This window comes from Quercus suber, unplaced genomic scaffold (genome assembly GCF_002906115.3).
Source record: "Quercus suber isolate HL8 unplaced genomic scaffold, Cork oak 2.0 scaffold_94, whole genome shotgun sequence".
NCBI classification, from domain to species: Eukaryota; Viridiplantae; Streptophyta; class Magnoliopsida; order Fagales; family Fagaceae; genus Quercus; species Quercus suber.
The window spans coordinates 1,224,180-1,242,603 of record NW_027069559.1 but is presented as its reverse complement, the minus strand read 5'-3'; the positions used below and the strand labels follow the sequence as shown (position 1 = coordinate 1,242,603).

The 18,424-nt window shown below is 32.3% G+C and overlaps 1 protein-coding gene and 1 long non-coding RNA gene across 2 annotated transcripts in view; one reads left to right on the top strand and one right to left on the bottom strand.

Moving 5' to 3' along the window:
* LOC112006605 (uncharacterized) overlaps nt 1–4,298 on the bottom strand; it is a 16,095-nt gene extending 11,797 nt beyond the window's left edge. The window contains exons 1-2 of the long non-coding RNA XR_010629391.1: nt 4,126–4,298; nt 3,887–4,043 (exon numbers count right to left, since the gene is read on the bottom strand). This is a non-coding gene — a long non-coding RNA (uncharacterized LOC112006605). The remainder of the gene's footprint in view (nt 1–3,886; nt 4,044–4,125) is intronic.
* A 1,540-nt stretch (nt 4,299–5,838) lies between these two features.
* On the top strand, nt 5,839–18,119 carry LOC112023773 (protein ACCELERATED CELL DEATH 6). Its single transcript, XM_065774507.1, has 5 exons — nt 5,839–6,412; nt 9,305–9,430; nt 10,324–10,859; nt 11,797–12,288; nt 17,931–18,119. Exons 1-5 carry the CDS (start codon nt 5,839–5,841, stop codon nt 18,117–18,119), a joined length of 1,917 nt encoding a protein of 638 aa, XP_065630579.1.
* Nucleotides 18,120–18,424: the final 305 nt, after the last annotated feature.

Genomic DNA, 18,424 nt, shown 5'->3' with positions numbered 1-18,424 from the left:
CCCAACCTACAAAGTTGATCACTTCCCCTCCCTCAACTTAGCCAAAAGGCCCAAAACCCACACTGAATTCATCATTCTCTCAAGACCCAACCAAAAGATGCAGAGAAAGATAAGTAAAAATCCAATAAGGGCCTAACTCCTTCGTTGAAAACGCACTCTATACCTCCTCTTCTGCTTCTTTTAAATCTCAAAGACTCTTCTTCTTCTTCTTCTTCAAAAACAAAGTTAGGATTTTTTTTTTTTTTTTAATAAGGTTGAGATCAATCAGCTGTTGAGTCTAATTAGCTTTCTTTGTGAGCTTATTAGCAATGTCTCTGATATAGACCTGCTATGTTGCTCAAACCTTGATTTAGTTTTATGCCTAAAACTGTTTGGAAAATTAAACGAAGAAGAAATTTAGTAATAGTAGTAGTTTATTATTTTTAAAATTTTTTTTTTTTACATTTATATTTGTTTGATATGTTAGTAATTGTGGCCATTCCAGCCTATTTTGGTGCATTTTGGCCGAAATTAAATGAACCTAGCTTTTAAGAAAGAAAAAAAGAGTAAAAGAAAAAGAAGAAATTCGTAGCTATGGATTGTGGTGGACAAAGCTCCAGTAAATTTTGCTAACATTTTTACAAGATTATATATGAACCACATAGAAAGTTAAATTAATTGACAATTAAAAAAAAAAAAAAAAGAGGATGGATACAAAGTTATTTGAACAACCATCTAAAAAAAAACTTTAGTTTTGCCTCTTCCTCATTAAAAAATAATAATAAAAAAAAAAAAAAAAAAAACTTACATTGGAGGCTTGGAGGATTTATTTATTTATTTATTTATTTTTTTTTTTGAGAATCAAATCACACGTTCTATTAAAAAGGCTGACCAAAACTAGCCAAAACCGGCTTAGAGAATAGAGTTTATGTGTGTTGGAACGTCCTCCATCCAGACCATAAGACATGACTAACATGTTTAGAAAGGTTATGAGCAACTAAGTTACCATGTCTATAAATATGAGAAAAGCAAACAGAAGAAAAAGAAGTCGACAAAATTTTGGCCTCAGTCTCATGTCACAACTAGGCTACTCCTTCTCACAAATCAATAACCCACTAAAATACATTTACTATTTTATTTGTTCATTTTACCGTTTCATTAGTTCTAGTGGACAATGGCATTTTACTTGATGTGGTTCATATTTGTTTGCAAACAAAACACTCCTTTTTTCTTTTAGTTTTATTTTTTATAAATACTACATCCACAATATTTTCTCAACACTTTTTATGACAAAAGCATATGTGGTAAGTTTTTATTGGTTCTAATTTGAATCCACAACTTAAATTATGTTTTTGCCCACTCATAACAACCTACAACTTGGGATTTATTGTAAAAGTGTTGTGAAAATATTATGGATATAACATTTCTTTCTCTTTTTTTTTTTCCCCCAATGACAAGTTATTCTTACCCCACTTATTACCAAAATAACTTTATCACTCATCACTCCTCACTTAATTTTCGTCACTCATCACTCATCACTTAAAATACCCCAATTTCCCAAACCCCACCCATTTGGCACCTTAACTCAGACCCATTTTTAAGACTTAAGTCAAAAGTTGCAGTTGGGTTTCACCCAAAAAAAGAAAAAGAAAAAAGAATCAGTCGGTTTGTCAAACATTGCGGCTGGGTATGTGGGTTTAATTACGAAAATGCCATCATAACTCTGTTTCCATTCAGTTTCCATAACTCATCACTCAAAAATCAGAGAATTGAGTGATGGAAGCAAAAACTGGAAACGATGCCAAACACACTACTCAGCCATAGGACCCATATATTTTGAATTATGGATGATGGAAATAGAGTTATGGATGATGGAAACTGAAAATCCAAACAGCCCCTAAGTGAGCCCAACAATTGCAAATCCTGTTTTTCCTCATCTCAAAATTGGACATAGCATTGACCTTTTTTCAAAGCCACCTATTATGCAAGTTTTGGCATTATTTTTAGAGATAGTCATCATTCTCCTATTATAGTCCATACTAAATTAATTCCTTGCCAAGGAAACCCATTGTGGATGGCTGCCATGCTCTATTGAGTGTTACACTCGTGTCACGAACTATGGATCAGGGATTTGATTGTGGAGCTTGCCAACTCATAGTTGCTAGCATCAATTAGGTTGCATGAACTATGCTTGAATGAGATTTCGGATGTGTTAGAAAATGTTCATGCTTTTTGTGAAATAGGCAGGACATATATCCTATAGGACAGTTTTTAGACTGTGTAACAAGTAAGTGCAAGCTTTGGAGTTCTATCGCTTTTGAATTTTTTTTTTATTAAAAAAACTATTTAGAATGTTTCATAAATATTTTATTTTTGGAATTTTCCTGTGCATCGCACGGGTTAACGACTAGTCTTTGATAATAGGTGACCTCATCTGCTGTGACAATAGAATGTCTTCTCTAAGAACTGACGTTATATGATGAAGGTTTACTTTTTGTCATTTTTACTTATCGTCTTGTCATAGTTACTAATAAAAGAACTCCTAATGAGTGTTATTTTAATGTCTTTTCTTTTGTCATTCGATTTAACCATTGTCATTGTAGATTACAAAGAAATCTCTTGTGTGTTTTTTGTGCTATTATCTGTAAAATAATTTGCTATATCTATATTTATCATGATTCATCACCATTTTACAAATCTTAGGCGTCTTTTGATAGTTGTTCTAAACGTGTTTTACTAATTACATTTGGGTCCATATAGATACATCGTTTTTCTTTGGGTGTGGCGCTGCAGAAAAGAAGTGAAACAAAGAAGGTGTCAAACAGAAAATCGGAAGGAGGAAGAGGTTTTATTTTGCCATTTTGTCCTCTACCGAACAGAGGGAATTCATCTTTTCTTTGTGGTATGTGCAGTTTTTTTTTTTTTTTTGGATTGAATTGTAGTGTGTGCAGTTGATTAAAAGTGTGGCGATTCAAGGTTTTTTAAGCGGCTTAAGGTAGAAAGTGTTTAAGCAAAGCACAGTGACTTTTCTCTTGATCTGTAAGCGTGGCAGATTTTTAAGTGGACTTTTATTTTTGGTTTTGGAGACGGATAAGAGATGGTAGTTTTGGGACGTTGAAGATGCAGATTTGTGTAAGGATTTTTGTGGGTACGATTTAATTTTGGATCCGAAACACAAAGATATAATGCTTGACGCAGATTAGCACCAGTGGAGGAAGAAAGGCATTTTGATGTTCAACACCTTCTATTCTCTGTGTTCTAGGGTTTTATTTTTTCAAATTAGAGCAATTGCAAATGAAAAACTTTAAATATATACTGCAAAAACCTTGACAACAATGGTAGAAAAGAAAGATGGGAAACGAAAATATAAAGAGGGGAAAATATTTCAACAAAAAATTAAAAACAGCATATTAAAAACCATTCTAACCCAAATTCCTATCTAAGCCAAAACCTGAATGCAATCCAATCCAAATACCCAGACTTGAATCATATTTAAACCCAAATTTAAAGAACCATAAAAATAGAGACTAACCGGTGGAGGATAAGGGATTTGATGGTGGCAGAGGCCTGACTGTCTACTTAGATTTTCTCTCTCCACTCTCTATGCCTAACCAAATCTCTCTCTCTCTATCGTTCTCTTTCTCCCTGTCTCTCTGTTTAATAATTCAGCGTTACATGTCTCCCTCCCTAAACCATTTTTTGGGTTGTTATGTTTTTGTTTTTCCTTATACGAGTTTCAATAAAGGGAAAAATAGACCTAACTGTACCCATTCTTCTTAGACTTTGGTTTGCCTCAAAGGCTTGTCCTTTCCACCTACAAACCTAGAAATAAATAAAGAAACATAAACAAAGAGTGCAGTCGAGATCACATGGTGAAATAAATCAAAAGAGAGTCAAAGGAACCTACCACGGCTCTGGCGGTGCGACGGCAGAAGAAATAAAGTTTCCTTGTGATTGGAGGCTGATGGTAATGCCAGCCCTGAGATGTCTGTCTTTCTCTCCTGTGCCTTAACAACTATTTCTCTCTTCTCTTTTAAAATTGAAGCCAAATGTAACCCAAATACCTAAATAAAAATCAATCCAACCAAATTTCTCAAAACTAATTCATATTTCATACCTACATCTAAGAAAGGGAAAGAAAATTACCGGTGGTAGTTCTCTCTATCTCTGTATCTCAATACTGGCATGCACCTTTAGGTTACCGATTTCGGTTCCGGTGGTCTAAGTTTGGCAAGGGATGGTGATGGCTGGCCGTACGAACTCTGTCTCTCCCCTCTATCGTAACTCGCAAGCTTCTCTCTCTTTTTTTTTTTTTTTTCCCCTTTCTCTGTATCGCTTGTGTTTTTTAAGTTGCAAGCTTTTTTATTTTTTTTTAACCGTTTTTTTTTTTATATACCGAAGACTATCAAACAGTGATAAGGCTGTGATGCAACATACGTTTGTGTCTAAAAGTGAGCCTCTCCAAGGCACTGAGCAAAATTTTAAAGAATTAAATCTACACGTGTCAATATTTTAAGAGGGCTTTTTTGGCTTGCGTCTTCTGCTATTATATATAGGATTAGATTAGATTAGATATGCATTTTAATGTATGAGAAATCCAATTTTCATAACATTTTAATTAAAAGAGAGAGAAAGAAAATAATTAAGAGAGAGAGAGAGAGAGAGAGAGACTCTCTCTCTCTCTCTCTCTCTCTCTCTCTCTCTCTCTCTCTCTCTCTCAGAGAAGGCAAATGTTATGTTTACAATATTTTAAATAACATTTTCATAATAAATCATAAATGACAGGTTGTTATTAGTTGTTATGAGTGGACGATAAAGTAATTTAATTTGTAGATTCAAATTAAAATAAATAAAAACTTACCGATAAATGATATGTTCACAACATTTTTACAACAAATCTTAAGTGACAGGTTGTTACTGGTTGTTATTGTTGAGGCAAAAAAGCAATTTTAATGTTAGTTTCAAATTTGAACCAATAACAACTAACCACCTGTGATTTGTTATAAAAATGTTGTGGACGTAGCATCTCTCAAACTTACCACTTATGATTTTGTTATAAAAGTGTTGTAAAAATATTGTGAACGTAGCAATTTTAAGAAAAATAATGCTCATAGACCAAATGGCATTCCTACTTTTCAAAGTTATGGAATAGTGTTAGTAATAAATTTAGGGGTGTAAGATTGTTGTGATTGGAGTATTGTAAAAGAGGATCAATCACAACTTATCACTGAGTTCTAATTAACTTAATTAGTAAAGTTTTTTGTCGACAAATAAGAGATTTAGAATTCAAACTCTGAATTCGTGTTTTGGTCGGATCATAAAGGACAATCATCATGGAGTAGATGTTATAAATTAAAATTTTATCATATCTATTAAAAAAATCGCAATTTATCATCTTACAATCAGCATTGCTCATAGTGTTTAAATGGCCCTTTTAAAAGAAAAAAAAAGGCGAAAAAAATTGACCAAAGTAAATTAGCTTGAGTAGATGCAACTTGTAAGCAAGCTCATAGAAGTTTAAGAGGACGCGGTGATGCCAGCTCCTTGGAACTCTACTCGTAATTTCATGGAAACATCAACAAGTTATTTATTGAGGGAGACAGAAGTGCAATATGCTACTGTGTCCAAGTTTCAAGATCTAAAACTTTCTTTAAGCTCCTAATTTTCCTTCAATTAAAGCTTGTGAGTCTCTTCTTGTACTTCCTACATATAGTAATATTTTTTGTGTATAAATAAATCATTATGTAATACTTTGCCATATTGTTATATTTATTATTTTTCCTGTGTGTGAAATTTATAATGCTTAATTGTCTTTTGGAAACTGTCTGATCAGATTCAAGAAGAAAGAAAATCATAGCAATGGATACTAAACTGTTCAATGCTGCAATTTCTGGAAGTGGCATTGGGAGTATTGATTCGAATATTCTCGGGCAGTTGACAGCGAGGGGGGGCTCTATTCTTCATGTGGCAGCAAAATCTGGAAAGGTGGACTTGCACATCATGGAAAAAGTCTTGGATTCAAAACCATCACTCTTGTATATGACAAATCGGAAAGGCAACACTGCATTACATATTGCAGCAAGCTTAGGTCATGTTGAATTGACACGGTTTCTAATAGCTCGTGCAAAAGTAAAACATGATCAAGATGTTGAAGTGAACATGGAGCTACTAAGGATGGAAAATCATGAGAAGAATACAGCACTACAGGAGGCTATAAGAAATGATCATTGTGAGATTGTGGAGTCACTGATTAGGGAAGATCCATGGTTGACTTTGTTTACAAATAGTGCTGGGGAATCCCCTCTATTCCTGGCTGTGGATCGAGGATTTTACAACATAGCTCGTTGTATACTAAAGGCTGTTCCAGATTGCTGCTATGGAGGAAGGAACAACATGAATGCCTTGCATGCAGCAGTTATTCGCGCACAAAGTAGTAAGTATCTTCAACTCTATATAGAAGCAGAAACAGTTAAAGACTACTAGCACAAAGATTAAATTTTGGGAGTCATAATTATAATCGGCAATTTATCTTGATATCAGAGTAAATTTGCAAAGCATGAAATCTTCCATTGATCTCTAGAAAAATGGGAATTATTCAAGAGCTTTTTCAAGTGTAGCATCTTGTATTGATCATCAAATCCTAACTCTCACGATATATATATATATATATATATTTGTCATTTTGTAATTTTCAACTTCCATGTTTTGGACATCACGTACAGTTTTAAGAACCAGAAATGTACTATTTCAACTACCAGCCAAACAAAAGTAAAGTCAATGAATTCACATGTAAAGGCAGAAACTCTAATTGTAACAAATTATGTTTATTCTTAACAAATTACTTTTTCTAATTCTTTTTCTTTAAGATTTCATGTATTCTTTATAGTTTTATTTTAAAATAATTTATATATCATATAGTCTAAAAGGTCACAAATTCTTTAAAAAAAATTAACAATGCTACATATTTTGAAAATCTAACCGTTGAATTGCATGTTATTGTTTTTTACCCTCCTAATATACATGTCAAATTTTGTGCCATTTAGATGTTATATACTACATGATCAATAAATCTATTTTTTATGCATAATTTTAGACTATAAAAACTTACAATTTAAACAAATGATTGATGACATATTTATTAATCTTTGATCATCTGGAAATTTTGTAAGCGTGTAGGATATAAGAAGCAAATGTAATCCAATGGTAGATTTGTCAAAATTTAAATCTAATAAAAAGATATTGAGTGAAGTTTTCAATATGATAAAGATATATAGTGTGTGGCACACTATAAATACATTAAAATTATTATAATACAATTACTTTAAATTAAACTCTATTGCCAATGTTTCAAAGAGTTTAGGAAATATTAGTCCAATTGAAATTATACAACCAAGAGTTTTTACAAATTAGTGTATTCTAATTTGTTTAATCTTATTTAATAATTTACTATTTTTGTTTGAATCATTAAAGTTGTGCCTTGCACCTCATGCTTGTTCTATATAGCTCAATGAAATTCTTACAAGTTATACGGCATAATTTCGTCAAATGATATTATTATAATTACAATAAATTAAATCATTAACATAGTTCAAGTTTTATTTTGTTTTTGTTTTTTTTTTTTTGTTTTTTGTGAGAGAGAGTTTCAACCTATGACATCCCCTCTTGATGACAGCTTTTTATTATTAGACCAAGATGTCAATCAGTTTTTGGTATAGGCGGGGATTAAACCTTAGATTTCTTATACAATCATCAGAGACTTTACCAGTTGAGCTAACTAGAACTCACATTATCATAGTTCATGTTAAAAACAATCAATAACATAGTTCACATTTAGTGAAAGTTTATTACAAAAAAGTTTAAAAAATTATCAAAAGTTTCAGAAAAAAATTGAAAATTGTTTCAATAAATATTTTAAATTACTTTATAATCTATTACAATCTTTGCGTTTTGATATGAATATGGCCTTAGAAGAAATTCATTTGTCATGGAACTTAAATTTTTCTTAATTACTTTATTTGTACTACCTATTGCATAATTTAATTTAATTATATCATTGAAATGTGGGTTGTAGATAGTTTAAATGGTAAAATCTATTGTCATCAAATATTGTTGGAAATTTAGACCCCTTAAACACACAGATTGCGTAGCCTAGATTAATTAGCCAAGTTGTTACTTAGTCAAATTATGCAATTTTAGGTTAAAGCAATCAAATAATCATATCAAGATATAAAGCAGCGGAATAATAAATAACTCAAGATATGATCACCCAGGAAACCACTCGGTAAAAACCTGGGGAGGATTTGACCTACCGATCCTCAAGGCATAACAGAATTCACTATGAAAGAATTGAAGTTCTTACAGAAGGACTACAAGCTCCCCGCTCGACTTCCTAATGCTACCCACCAGTAAAACTTCCTGACACGACCACGCGCAGGCTCCGAATCCACGGACTACTTCTTTCTTGAATTCTTCAATCAGCTACAAGCTCCCCGCTTGCTTTTCTTTTTAAGTTCCAATGGTTGCAACTATAATGATCTTCAAGATGTTGAAATACACGACCACGCGCAGGCTCCGAATCCACGGACTACTTCTTTCTTGAATTCTTCAATCAGCTACAAGCTCCCCGCTTGCTTTTCTTTTTAAGTTCCAATGGTTGCAACTATAATGATCTTCAAGATGTTGAAATCATCTCTACCTTGAAAACCCTAAGTTTTGTGTAAAGGAAGTCTCCTCAAAGATCTCACACGAGATTCACACAAAACAGCAATGTATGAGCAACAAAGCAATATGGACAACCCTCAAAAACGTGGCTAGGGTTTAGTTTATATATCTAGGGTAAAAACACAAAACCCTAAACGTTTAATGAAGTAGGGCCGAGTTGGAAAATCTGCAGAAAATTCAACCTGTGTGATTTTCGATCGATCGAGTCTATTCTTCGATCGATCGAGCCAGGCCGAAAGTCCCAAGTACTTCTGCAGCCACTTGATTCCGACTTTACAATATTAAACCAACTTTGACCAATTCTAAACAAGACTAAATACAATGTTTTGATCATGGTTTGCCAACATTACAAATTAGAGTTCTAAATACAAAAACTCCTAAGACCTTAGAACCTAACAAATATGATATTTGAGGTTCAACCTCTGGCTACATAAAAAATCAATTAATCTCTTGACTTTTTGATAATAAAGATTTAGTTATCATGAAATTTTTTAGTTATACGATTCTTAATTAAGCTGTAAGTTCAAAATTTAGATCTTACAATATTCTTGATTATTTATATCATTTTCACCAACTTTTGTTGCTGCTTATTTATCCCTTGCAGGCAAACAGTATATATCCATTAAGGAAAAGGCTGTAGAGCGCAATTATACCCTCTTCTACATTAATAACTTCCTTCGTGCTGCTTTCAAGCTTCCTCACCCAGAATATGAACGGATGACAGGAGTAGGTAAATACATGCCTCTCCCTTCGCAGCCAATTTTTCTTAGTTCCCACTTGTTGTGCAATAGCTCCAATAGGATTAAAATTAATTACAATAAATAAAAATAGATCAATAAGTTTTCACACAAAAAATGCAATAATTTATGTGATTAGACAATTTCCCAACATCCTGGATGCCAGTGATAAGAAATTTTTACTAGGAAAATAAAATTATTGTAATAGTGGCACAAAAACTCTCAAGAAACCCAAACCTCAAATACTCCAAAAACTCTATCTTGCAACTAACACTAGTACATGCAAACATAATAAAATTTCACTTTAATTAATTCTCTAGCTGCTTACAAAAAAAACAGAAGAGTGCGTCACTAAAAGCTATATATATATATATTATGTCAGTCAATATTTTTTTTTTTTATCAGGAGTGTACATATTTTGAAAAATTCACCATTGAATTATGTATTTTTCGTATACCATTCATGCTTGCAAAATTTCAAGATGACCAGAGATCAATAACTATTTCACCAATAACTTTTTTAAATTTCAAATTTTTAGTATTTTAAAATTATATATAACATATGAGTTAATGAACCAAATAGTAGTGTACATGTTAACAAGAATAAGAATTTAGATCGAACTATGGAATTTTTAAAATTTTGATGGAGTAAAATTATAAAATTTAATTTGAACCGTGAAATTGAATTTATTTAAAATGGAGATGACCATTTTTATAAAGGCGTAGAGCCTATTTTGGGTTGTCATTTCTTGAAACCCTTATTAAGTTCTTTATTTCTATACCTTTTTTTTTTCTCAATGTAAGGCTCTATTTTCAAGTGATATCCCAACAATATAGATGCTGAACCTAGCTAAGTATTAACAACACAATTCTCTCTGTTTTTGTAGTTTTTGTGGGTGAGTTGTTAGAAACACAAATTTGTCCATCTGCAATTCTGGAAGCAGATGACTTTGGATGGATTCCTCTTCACTATGCTGCATACATGGGCAGTGTACAAGTAGTCGAACTATTTTTGGAAAACAATAACTCCACTGCCTTCGTGAAGGACAGAGAAGGAATGTGTGCTATTCATATTGCAGCAAAAGAAGGGCATATTGATGTATTGAGAGTGATCATTTTAAAATGTCCAGATACTTGTGAATTGTTAGACAACAGAGATAGGACTGCTCTTCATCTTGCAGTGGAAATTGGAAGGAGAAATGTGGTAAAGCTTTTCCTACAGGAATTGGCTTTTCGGGATCTCATATATGAGCATGATAACGAAGGAAACACTGCTTTTCATTTAGCTGCCATCAAAGGGCATTATGCACTATTGATGATGCTGGCAGATGATAGGCGAGTCGACCGGATGGCTATAAACACAGCAGGGATGACTACCATTGACATCGTTCAATCAGATAAACGACTTATGTCATATGAAAAGGTAAGCCTCTTGCTGATTTTGATATGAAAGGTCTGTCTGGGATTCACTTCTTTTGCTAAAACTAAAATTTTTTTGCTGAAAGTATTGTGGATAAAGTTAAAAGTTAGTTGAAATAATATAGTAGGATCCATGAATAGTACCAAAAAGTACAGTAGGACTCATAAATAATAGCAAAAATAAGCTGAATAGTAAAATAGGTTAGCAAAATTAATCATGCCAAATGGACACGAAGTGTACAATAATGGCTACATTCCCTAATACCTTTCACAGTGAGTGTAGTAATAAATTTTGTTGACATTTTAGTAATTTTTCCAAGATCGTAATGAATTTAAAAATGGAGTTTGTTAAAGAAGAACACAATTCAACAAAGTAACTAATATACAGAACATTAGTTAGTATGTTCCATAACCAGTTAATAAATTAGTGATGACCATCCCTTTGGTCCATAGTTCGAATTGCAGTGGAGAGAGAAGAGAAACTAATTTGTTGACATTATTCTTGTTAACTATCACATTGTGTAGCCATATTGTTGTGTTTCTAATGTAATATATACATTGTAACCAAAAAAGAAAAAGAAAAAGCGTGATTACATGCATATAATGTAACATGTGTTAATATTGGCATATTGTTGAATGAATGTAATAGAAGTATGATTATAGCGTGCAGAATTAGGCGCGGAATCCTTTCTTTTTAGGAGCAAAAAGAAAATTATGTTCCGACATGTTTAGGTTTACTGTAAGACATATGCAAGGTAAGTCCAAAAACATAAAGATATGTAAAAAAAAATACATGCATTCATATTTCATTTTATGAATGAAATCATTGAATTAGGTATCTATATATAGATTAGAATCTTCAATTTCAAATCTTCTTTCGTGCAAGTAATGCATGATGTCTTAGTATGGCAAAGGTGACAGTTTCCTCTAAAATCTTGCAGGATATAATCATATCAAAGTTAAATAGGGACGACTTTCTTTTGAGTTTGGAACAAATGGTTGATAGACAGACAATTTCAGAACCTGCAGCGGTCTTGAGAAATGCAGGCCTTGAACTTGATAGAACAAAAGTGAAACAAACAGCAGAAGAAGCTGTGTACTCACGCCTAGATGTTCAGAATATTGCCAACATCAACTTACTGGTAGCTACAATCATCGCAACCGTGACCTTCTCAGCAGCCATCCAAGTGCCTGGTGGATATGATTCAGAGGGAGTGGCAATTTTAAGCAAAGAAGAAGATTTCAGAACCTTTATGATATATGATTCGATGGCTTTTGGTTTCTCAGTCCTCTCAATGTTTATCCACTTCTTGGCTGCATTTTTTACGAAATTTACCAGTATTGCATACCCCATTATGTGTGTATTCATGTTAACTGTACTTTCCCTTCTCTCCATGTTCCTTGCTTTTGTTCAGGGCACACAAGCAGTTAATGTAAATATTGTGACTAGTGTCTTGCTTTCCTTTTTTTTTCCTTTCTTGTATTTTTGTTGGTGTATTTTGTCAAAAATAAATAAATAAATAATTATGTTCAACGTTTTATTGTCACTTTTTTTTAATATAAGGAAGTGGTGTTTTAGTCTTTAGTCAGATTATTCCACTTCTTAGCCATGAGATATCTCAAAAATCCCATAAACCGATAATATGATGAATGAAACTTGAGATTTTTGGGTTTATGTCACTTTTTTCAAGTCCATTGAGCCTATCACTTAAGCGTCTTGAAGAGACTTATTAATAAGAAAGAAACTTAGTATGTGCCATGCTTATCAATCCATTAGATGAATGCTTAGTATATGCCATATATGGTGACCTTAGTATAATTGTGTAGACCACAAGTATATGCATTTTTACTATTGAGCAAGAAAAAAAAAAGTTCTTTGCTCTTTTTCCTTCTTTGAGTTTGTAGGGATAAATGAATTTTGTGAAATTTGACTCTTTTTTTCCTAAAGCCACGTGACCCAATTTTATTGGACAACTAATGTTACATCAGCATTATTTTACCCAAATAAAAAATAATAGGTCTTACGTTATATATATTTTGTTGTTGTTGGTTTTTTTTTTTTTTTTAATAATTTAATTTTTTGGGTTAATTTTCATTAAAAGCTTAAAAATGCCCAAATTTTATCCAACTACACAGATTAGCTATTTAGTACTAGGAATCCACAAATTTTAAAATTGGGCTCATGACCCATAAACCTTCACCTCATGAATTGGGATCACGGCTGACAATATTACCGCTATTACGCGATAGTCTTATGGCCCATATCTCTCTCACTGTGCAAATTGGGCTAGAAGCCCGTGCCTTTTCTCCTCAAGAAATCAAGGCTCTACGGCCCACTTTATCATTTTTATGGCTACATGAACATGATGGACTCCTCCAATCAAAATCTCTATTTAACTAATAAACAAATAAGTTTTTAGTAAAAAATTACATTGAAATGCATCGTAATTGATCATTGACTTTTGCCATTTTTTAAGATGACTCTGCTGAAGCGTTTTCATTAATGTTTCTTATGTATATTGATTGCGTCTAAATTAATCTTTTTATTTTTGAGATAGTTATAATATGTTGCTATAGCTTGAATATTTTCCTCCCCATATTCCTAAGTATTTTGTGCATGAGAAGGTGTTAATTATGTTGGTTCTTGGCAATAATTAAGCTACAATGTTTAAGTTAATTTGAATATATACAAGTATAAGAGTGGATTTTTTTTTTTTTGGTTATGCCTAACTATCCAAATGTTGTGTTAGTAAAACACAGATAAATCAATAGAATTTTGTTAAAAGTAGTACTACAAGTATTACAAGTTTTACTATATATTAGTCTTACAAATTGATGTATCACAAATTAATTTTACATTTTTTATTGGGATATGCCCAAATATCCAAATGTTCTGTAACTTGTGTTAGTAAAACATAGATGGACCAATAGAGATTTTTTTTAAGATTAGTACTATGTGTATTATAAGTTTTACTACATATTGGTATTACAAATTGATGATGTGTCACCAATTAGGGGTTTGGCTTACCTCTAGTAAAAATTTAACAAGATATCTCATTTTTGTTTTAAGTAGAAGTTGCCACATTATCTACTAATAAACCTATGGTGGAGATTTCAATCCAATGCCACCTCATTAAATTTCAAGCAAAAACTAACAGAACTCACCCACAAAACTAACACTTCTGCTAATATTTGCTCTCTTTTTTTTTTCTTTTTTTAACATCATTGACTCTTAAATTTTAAAATTCCGAACCAAATAGAAAACTAGTAATGAGAAAAATATGTTTTACTGCCCAAGTTCTCCCTCTCTTTTTATTTATTTTTCTTTTTTTCTAGCCTGCCAATTTAGATTTCAAAACTATTCGGTATAATCTTTAGAAAAAATGAGAGAGAAAAAAGAGTGAAGAGGGAGAAGAAATTTATTTCTGAACACTTATAGTATCAGAGAAGGTATTTCCATCTCTTTACTTTTGATTTCTTATTCATTCAATCCTATGTTTATGAGATATCAAAATAATTAAAAGATTAAATTTAGGCAAAATATTAATAAATTTGTGGGTTTTTCTATCATTGTTATATACAAATATTGTAAAGTTGTGATTTACAACTATGTTTAATGTTGGCTTTATTCCATGACAAAAAGTGTTATAATTGCTTTAATTTATTTCCTTGTATTTTGTGAGATTTTATTGTATTGGGTTTAGTATTAATTCGGTGAAGAATTAAGCATAAAATGAAGAATTAGTGGATTTCGCGAGTGTCTCGCTAGAAGATAACCCACGAAAGAGTCACGTGAGAAGCACATGACTGGAAGCTGAAGAGTCGTGCCAGACTATCGTTTTTATGAGTGTTTCGTGGGTAAGGCCTTCTCGCGAGATAGTCGTGACAATTTTTGCCTAGAGGATTTTCAAGAGTGACTTTCTTACCCTTCACCCGTACTATATATACCCTCACTACCCACAAATGTATAGAAGGCCATTCAGAGAGAAAAGCCCTAGATAGGTTTTCTACAATACACACACCCATCTTTTAAAGAGAGAGCTACTGATCCTTAGTGAGAAATCATTGTAGCCTCTTCTCCTTCCCTCTCCCATTGTCATTCCTTGAGAGGAGATTTATACCCAAACACAACTTGCACCTATTCAGAGTGTAGAGAGTGTTTTGGAGCTTGGGAAGCTTTGGGGATTTGACAAAAGAAGCCGGTGAGGCTTGGTGGATGTAATCGGGCGTATTGCTGGATACGGAGAGCTAGACAAGATATGGTTCTAAGAAGCCTTGTTAGAGTAGGAGCTTGGAGGGCTTAGGTACATTGGGTAGATTAGGCTTGGAGGATCTCTTGCTAACCCATGTATCTCAACTGATTGACTAGTGGATCGATTTCCGCTTGGAGGGCGGTGAAGAAGTTTTTCGCCGAGTTCTTCGGTTTCCTCTTCGATAACACATTGGCGTGTTATCTTGTGTTTGCATCTTTCTTCCCTACTCTTTTACATTCCATTCTACTACTATGTTGCTTTGATTATGGATTAGAGTAGCTTGTTTGTTTATCCGCTTGCTTTTACACTATTTCGCATTTAGTATTAAGTTAGTGTAAAATCAATCGAGCCGTAACTTTAATTTGGGGGTCTAAACAGCTCTTGTGTTTTCAACACATTTTCGAGCTTTCAAATATTGTATAAGATTACAAAATTTTTGCCATCATTCATTCATTTATTTTCATTTTTCAATGGCAATTCACATTTCCTATACATTTTGATTTATATTTAATAGTAACATGGAAGAGGCAAACAATGATGATAGTCAAATTTTGGGTACTGATTATATTCCAAAACTTGGCATTGAATTTGGTTATGATCAATAGGCATATGACTTCTATAATGAGTGTGGAAGAAATTTTGGATTTAGTATTCATACAGAATGGTGCAATAAAAGAAAGAAAGATAGTGTGGTGACTTCAAGAAAGTTTACTTGTTGTAAAGAGGGGAAATAAAGCTCCATGGAGAGAGATGGTGAAAATAAGTATGAACGGGCTGAAACAAGGATAGGTTGCAATGCTCGTATGATAATTCGGCTTGACAAAAAGAAGGAGAAATATTTTATACATAGTCTTGAGCTCAACCATAATCATATTTTCCATATTCCACAATGTGCTCACATGATGCCACTCCAACGAAAGGTCTCAAAAGCACAAGCAATGGAAATTGATTTGGCTTATGATAGTGGTATAAAATTGAAGGGTTCATATGAGTTCATAGCCAGGAAAGTCGGTGGTAGAGATGCTCTTGGTTACACCAAGCAAGATCAAAAGAATTACCATTATAGTAAATGACAACAAGAACAAAAATGTGGTGAGGTAGGGAGTTTATTTAAATTCTTTCCAAAAAAAAAAAAAAAGGAAAGAGAATCGTCCTTTTATTATATAATACAATTAGATGCTTCAAAACTTATAACAAATATTTTTTGGGTGGATGCACAAATGCTTATTAATTATAAGTTATTTGGCAATGTAGTTTCTTTTAATACAACGTATATAACTAATAAGGAGTATCGACCCCTTGCAATGTTTGTTGGGTTTAAACATCATAGAGGCTCTGCAATATCTGGGGTTGCCCTTTTATATGATGAAACTATTGATACATTTTAGTGGTTGTTTGAAGCAATGTCTGGGAAGAAACCAAATACAATTTTACCGATCAAGATTCGGCAATGGCAAGATCCATCTCATTGGTGATGCCAAATACTTATCATCGATTATGCAAATGACATTTAATGCAAAATGCTCTCAAGCGTGTTGGCCATTTATTATGAGGTGAAGATGAATTTAGAAGTGATCTCGTTGCATGTTTTAAAATTTGGTAAGAGGAGAAAAAGTTATTTATTGCTTGGGATCCTATACTTCATTAGTACAATGCTTTTGACAATTCTTGGTTTCAAAGTACGTTTGAAGTGAAAGAGAAATGGGCTAAAGCGTATGTCAAGATGTCTTTTTCTACAGGAATGACTACAACTCAAAGTTTGTAATTGTTAGAGCTCATAGTTTATGTTTTGTTTTTTGTTTTTTTGTTTATTTATTTATTTTCTGGAGCTTGAATATTGTAATTGTGGAACTCATATTTTATGCTATTTTGTTTGAGCTCAAAGTTTGTAATGGTCAAAATTCTTTTTATCTTTAATGCTACTTTGTAGCAAACAATTTATGCAAATTAGAAAAATAGTATTATTTTGAAGGAAGAATAGTATGTTGTTGTGCTATTGGCTTAGAGGTAGGATATATATATATATATATATATATATGTTGGAGCATTTTAATATTAATTAATTAAAATAAATAAATATTACAACATAAATTTAAAGATTTGGGAGTGAATATGGAAGATGAGAAGTTTATATATATATATATATATGTTGGAGCATTTTAATATTAATTAATTAAAATAAATAAATATTACAACATAAATTTAAAGATTTGGGAGTGAATATGGAAGATGAGAAGTTAGTGAAAATGTTTAATCCCACATTAAAAAGGAGAGATACTATTTTATTCTTTTTAATTGTGGTGATTAGTGGATTAATATGAATTAACTCAAATATTGAGCTAGATATATGCGCAAATGGGAGGTGAAGGGCCAACCAAGGGCTTGAATCTCTTTAAAGAGAGCGAGTGCCATGCTTCAGTCCAAATAGTGTTGTGTTATTTTTCTCTTTAAATTAATAATATTTAGAAGTATTATTCAGTTTCTCGTTGTGTTATTTCCATTATTATTGTGTTTGCACCAACAATATATATGTATATATATATTCTTCCTATGTTGTTGCTGTTATATAATCTCTAATAGGTGCCTGGTCACAGTTTATGCTAGTTGGCCTTGACCCTATTTCAAATTTTTTGGGAACTTTTCTCAAGCACTTGGCATGCCTTCTTTTTAAACCCAAAACAAAAACTATTCATTCAAAGAGCACGCCTCCTCATTACAAACAACTAATGTAGCCATCATGAAAACTACAAAATTACAAGACTATCCCATGTTTTGGTTCTCAATTGCCAGTAAATCACAATGTTGTAAATTTGATATTTCAGGAGGTATCAAATTGTCAGTACATCCCATGTTCTAGTTTCTACATCTATTGGTGGAGATTAGCATATAAGTTTGAACAAAATAAAGTCTGTGCTGTGGAGATAATGTGGTTGAAGATTCAGAAACCCACGCCAGTAGCATTCTTCATTTCACTAATGTGCTACGAAGAGGGTGATGCTGTTGTACTGTGAAGAGGACGATGTGTTAGTCAAACTTTAAAAGTTAGGGTATGTTTGGTATACTGAATGTAGATTACATTAAGAATAGTAATCTTTATTACTGGGAATAGAAGACATTGTAATAGAATAATTATTACTATTCATAAGTTTGGTTGTTACATATGGAAAACTTGTAAAAGAAGATGTATAAGGAAACTTTACATTTTTACATTTCTGGAAATATATTAATTTTAAAACCTATTATATACACTAAGGAATAGCTATTACATCCATTTTAAAGAGGAATAATTATTCTTCAATTTAAAGAATAGTTATTT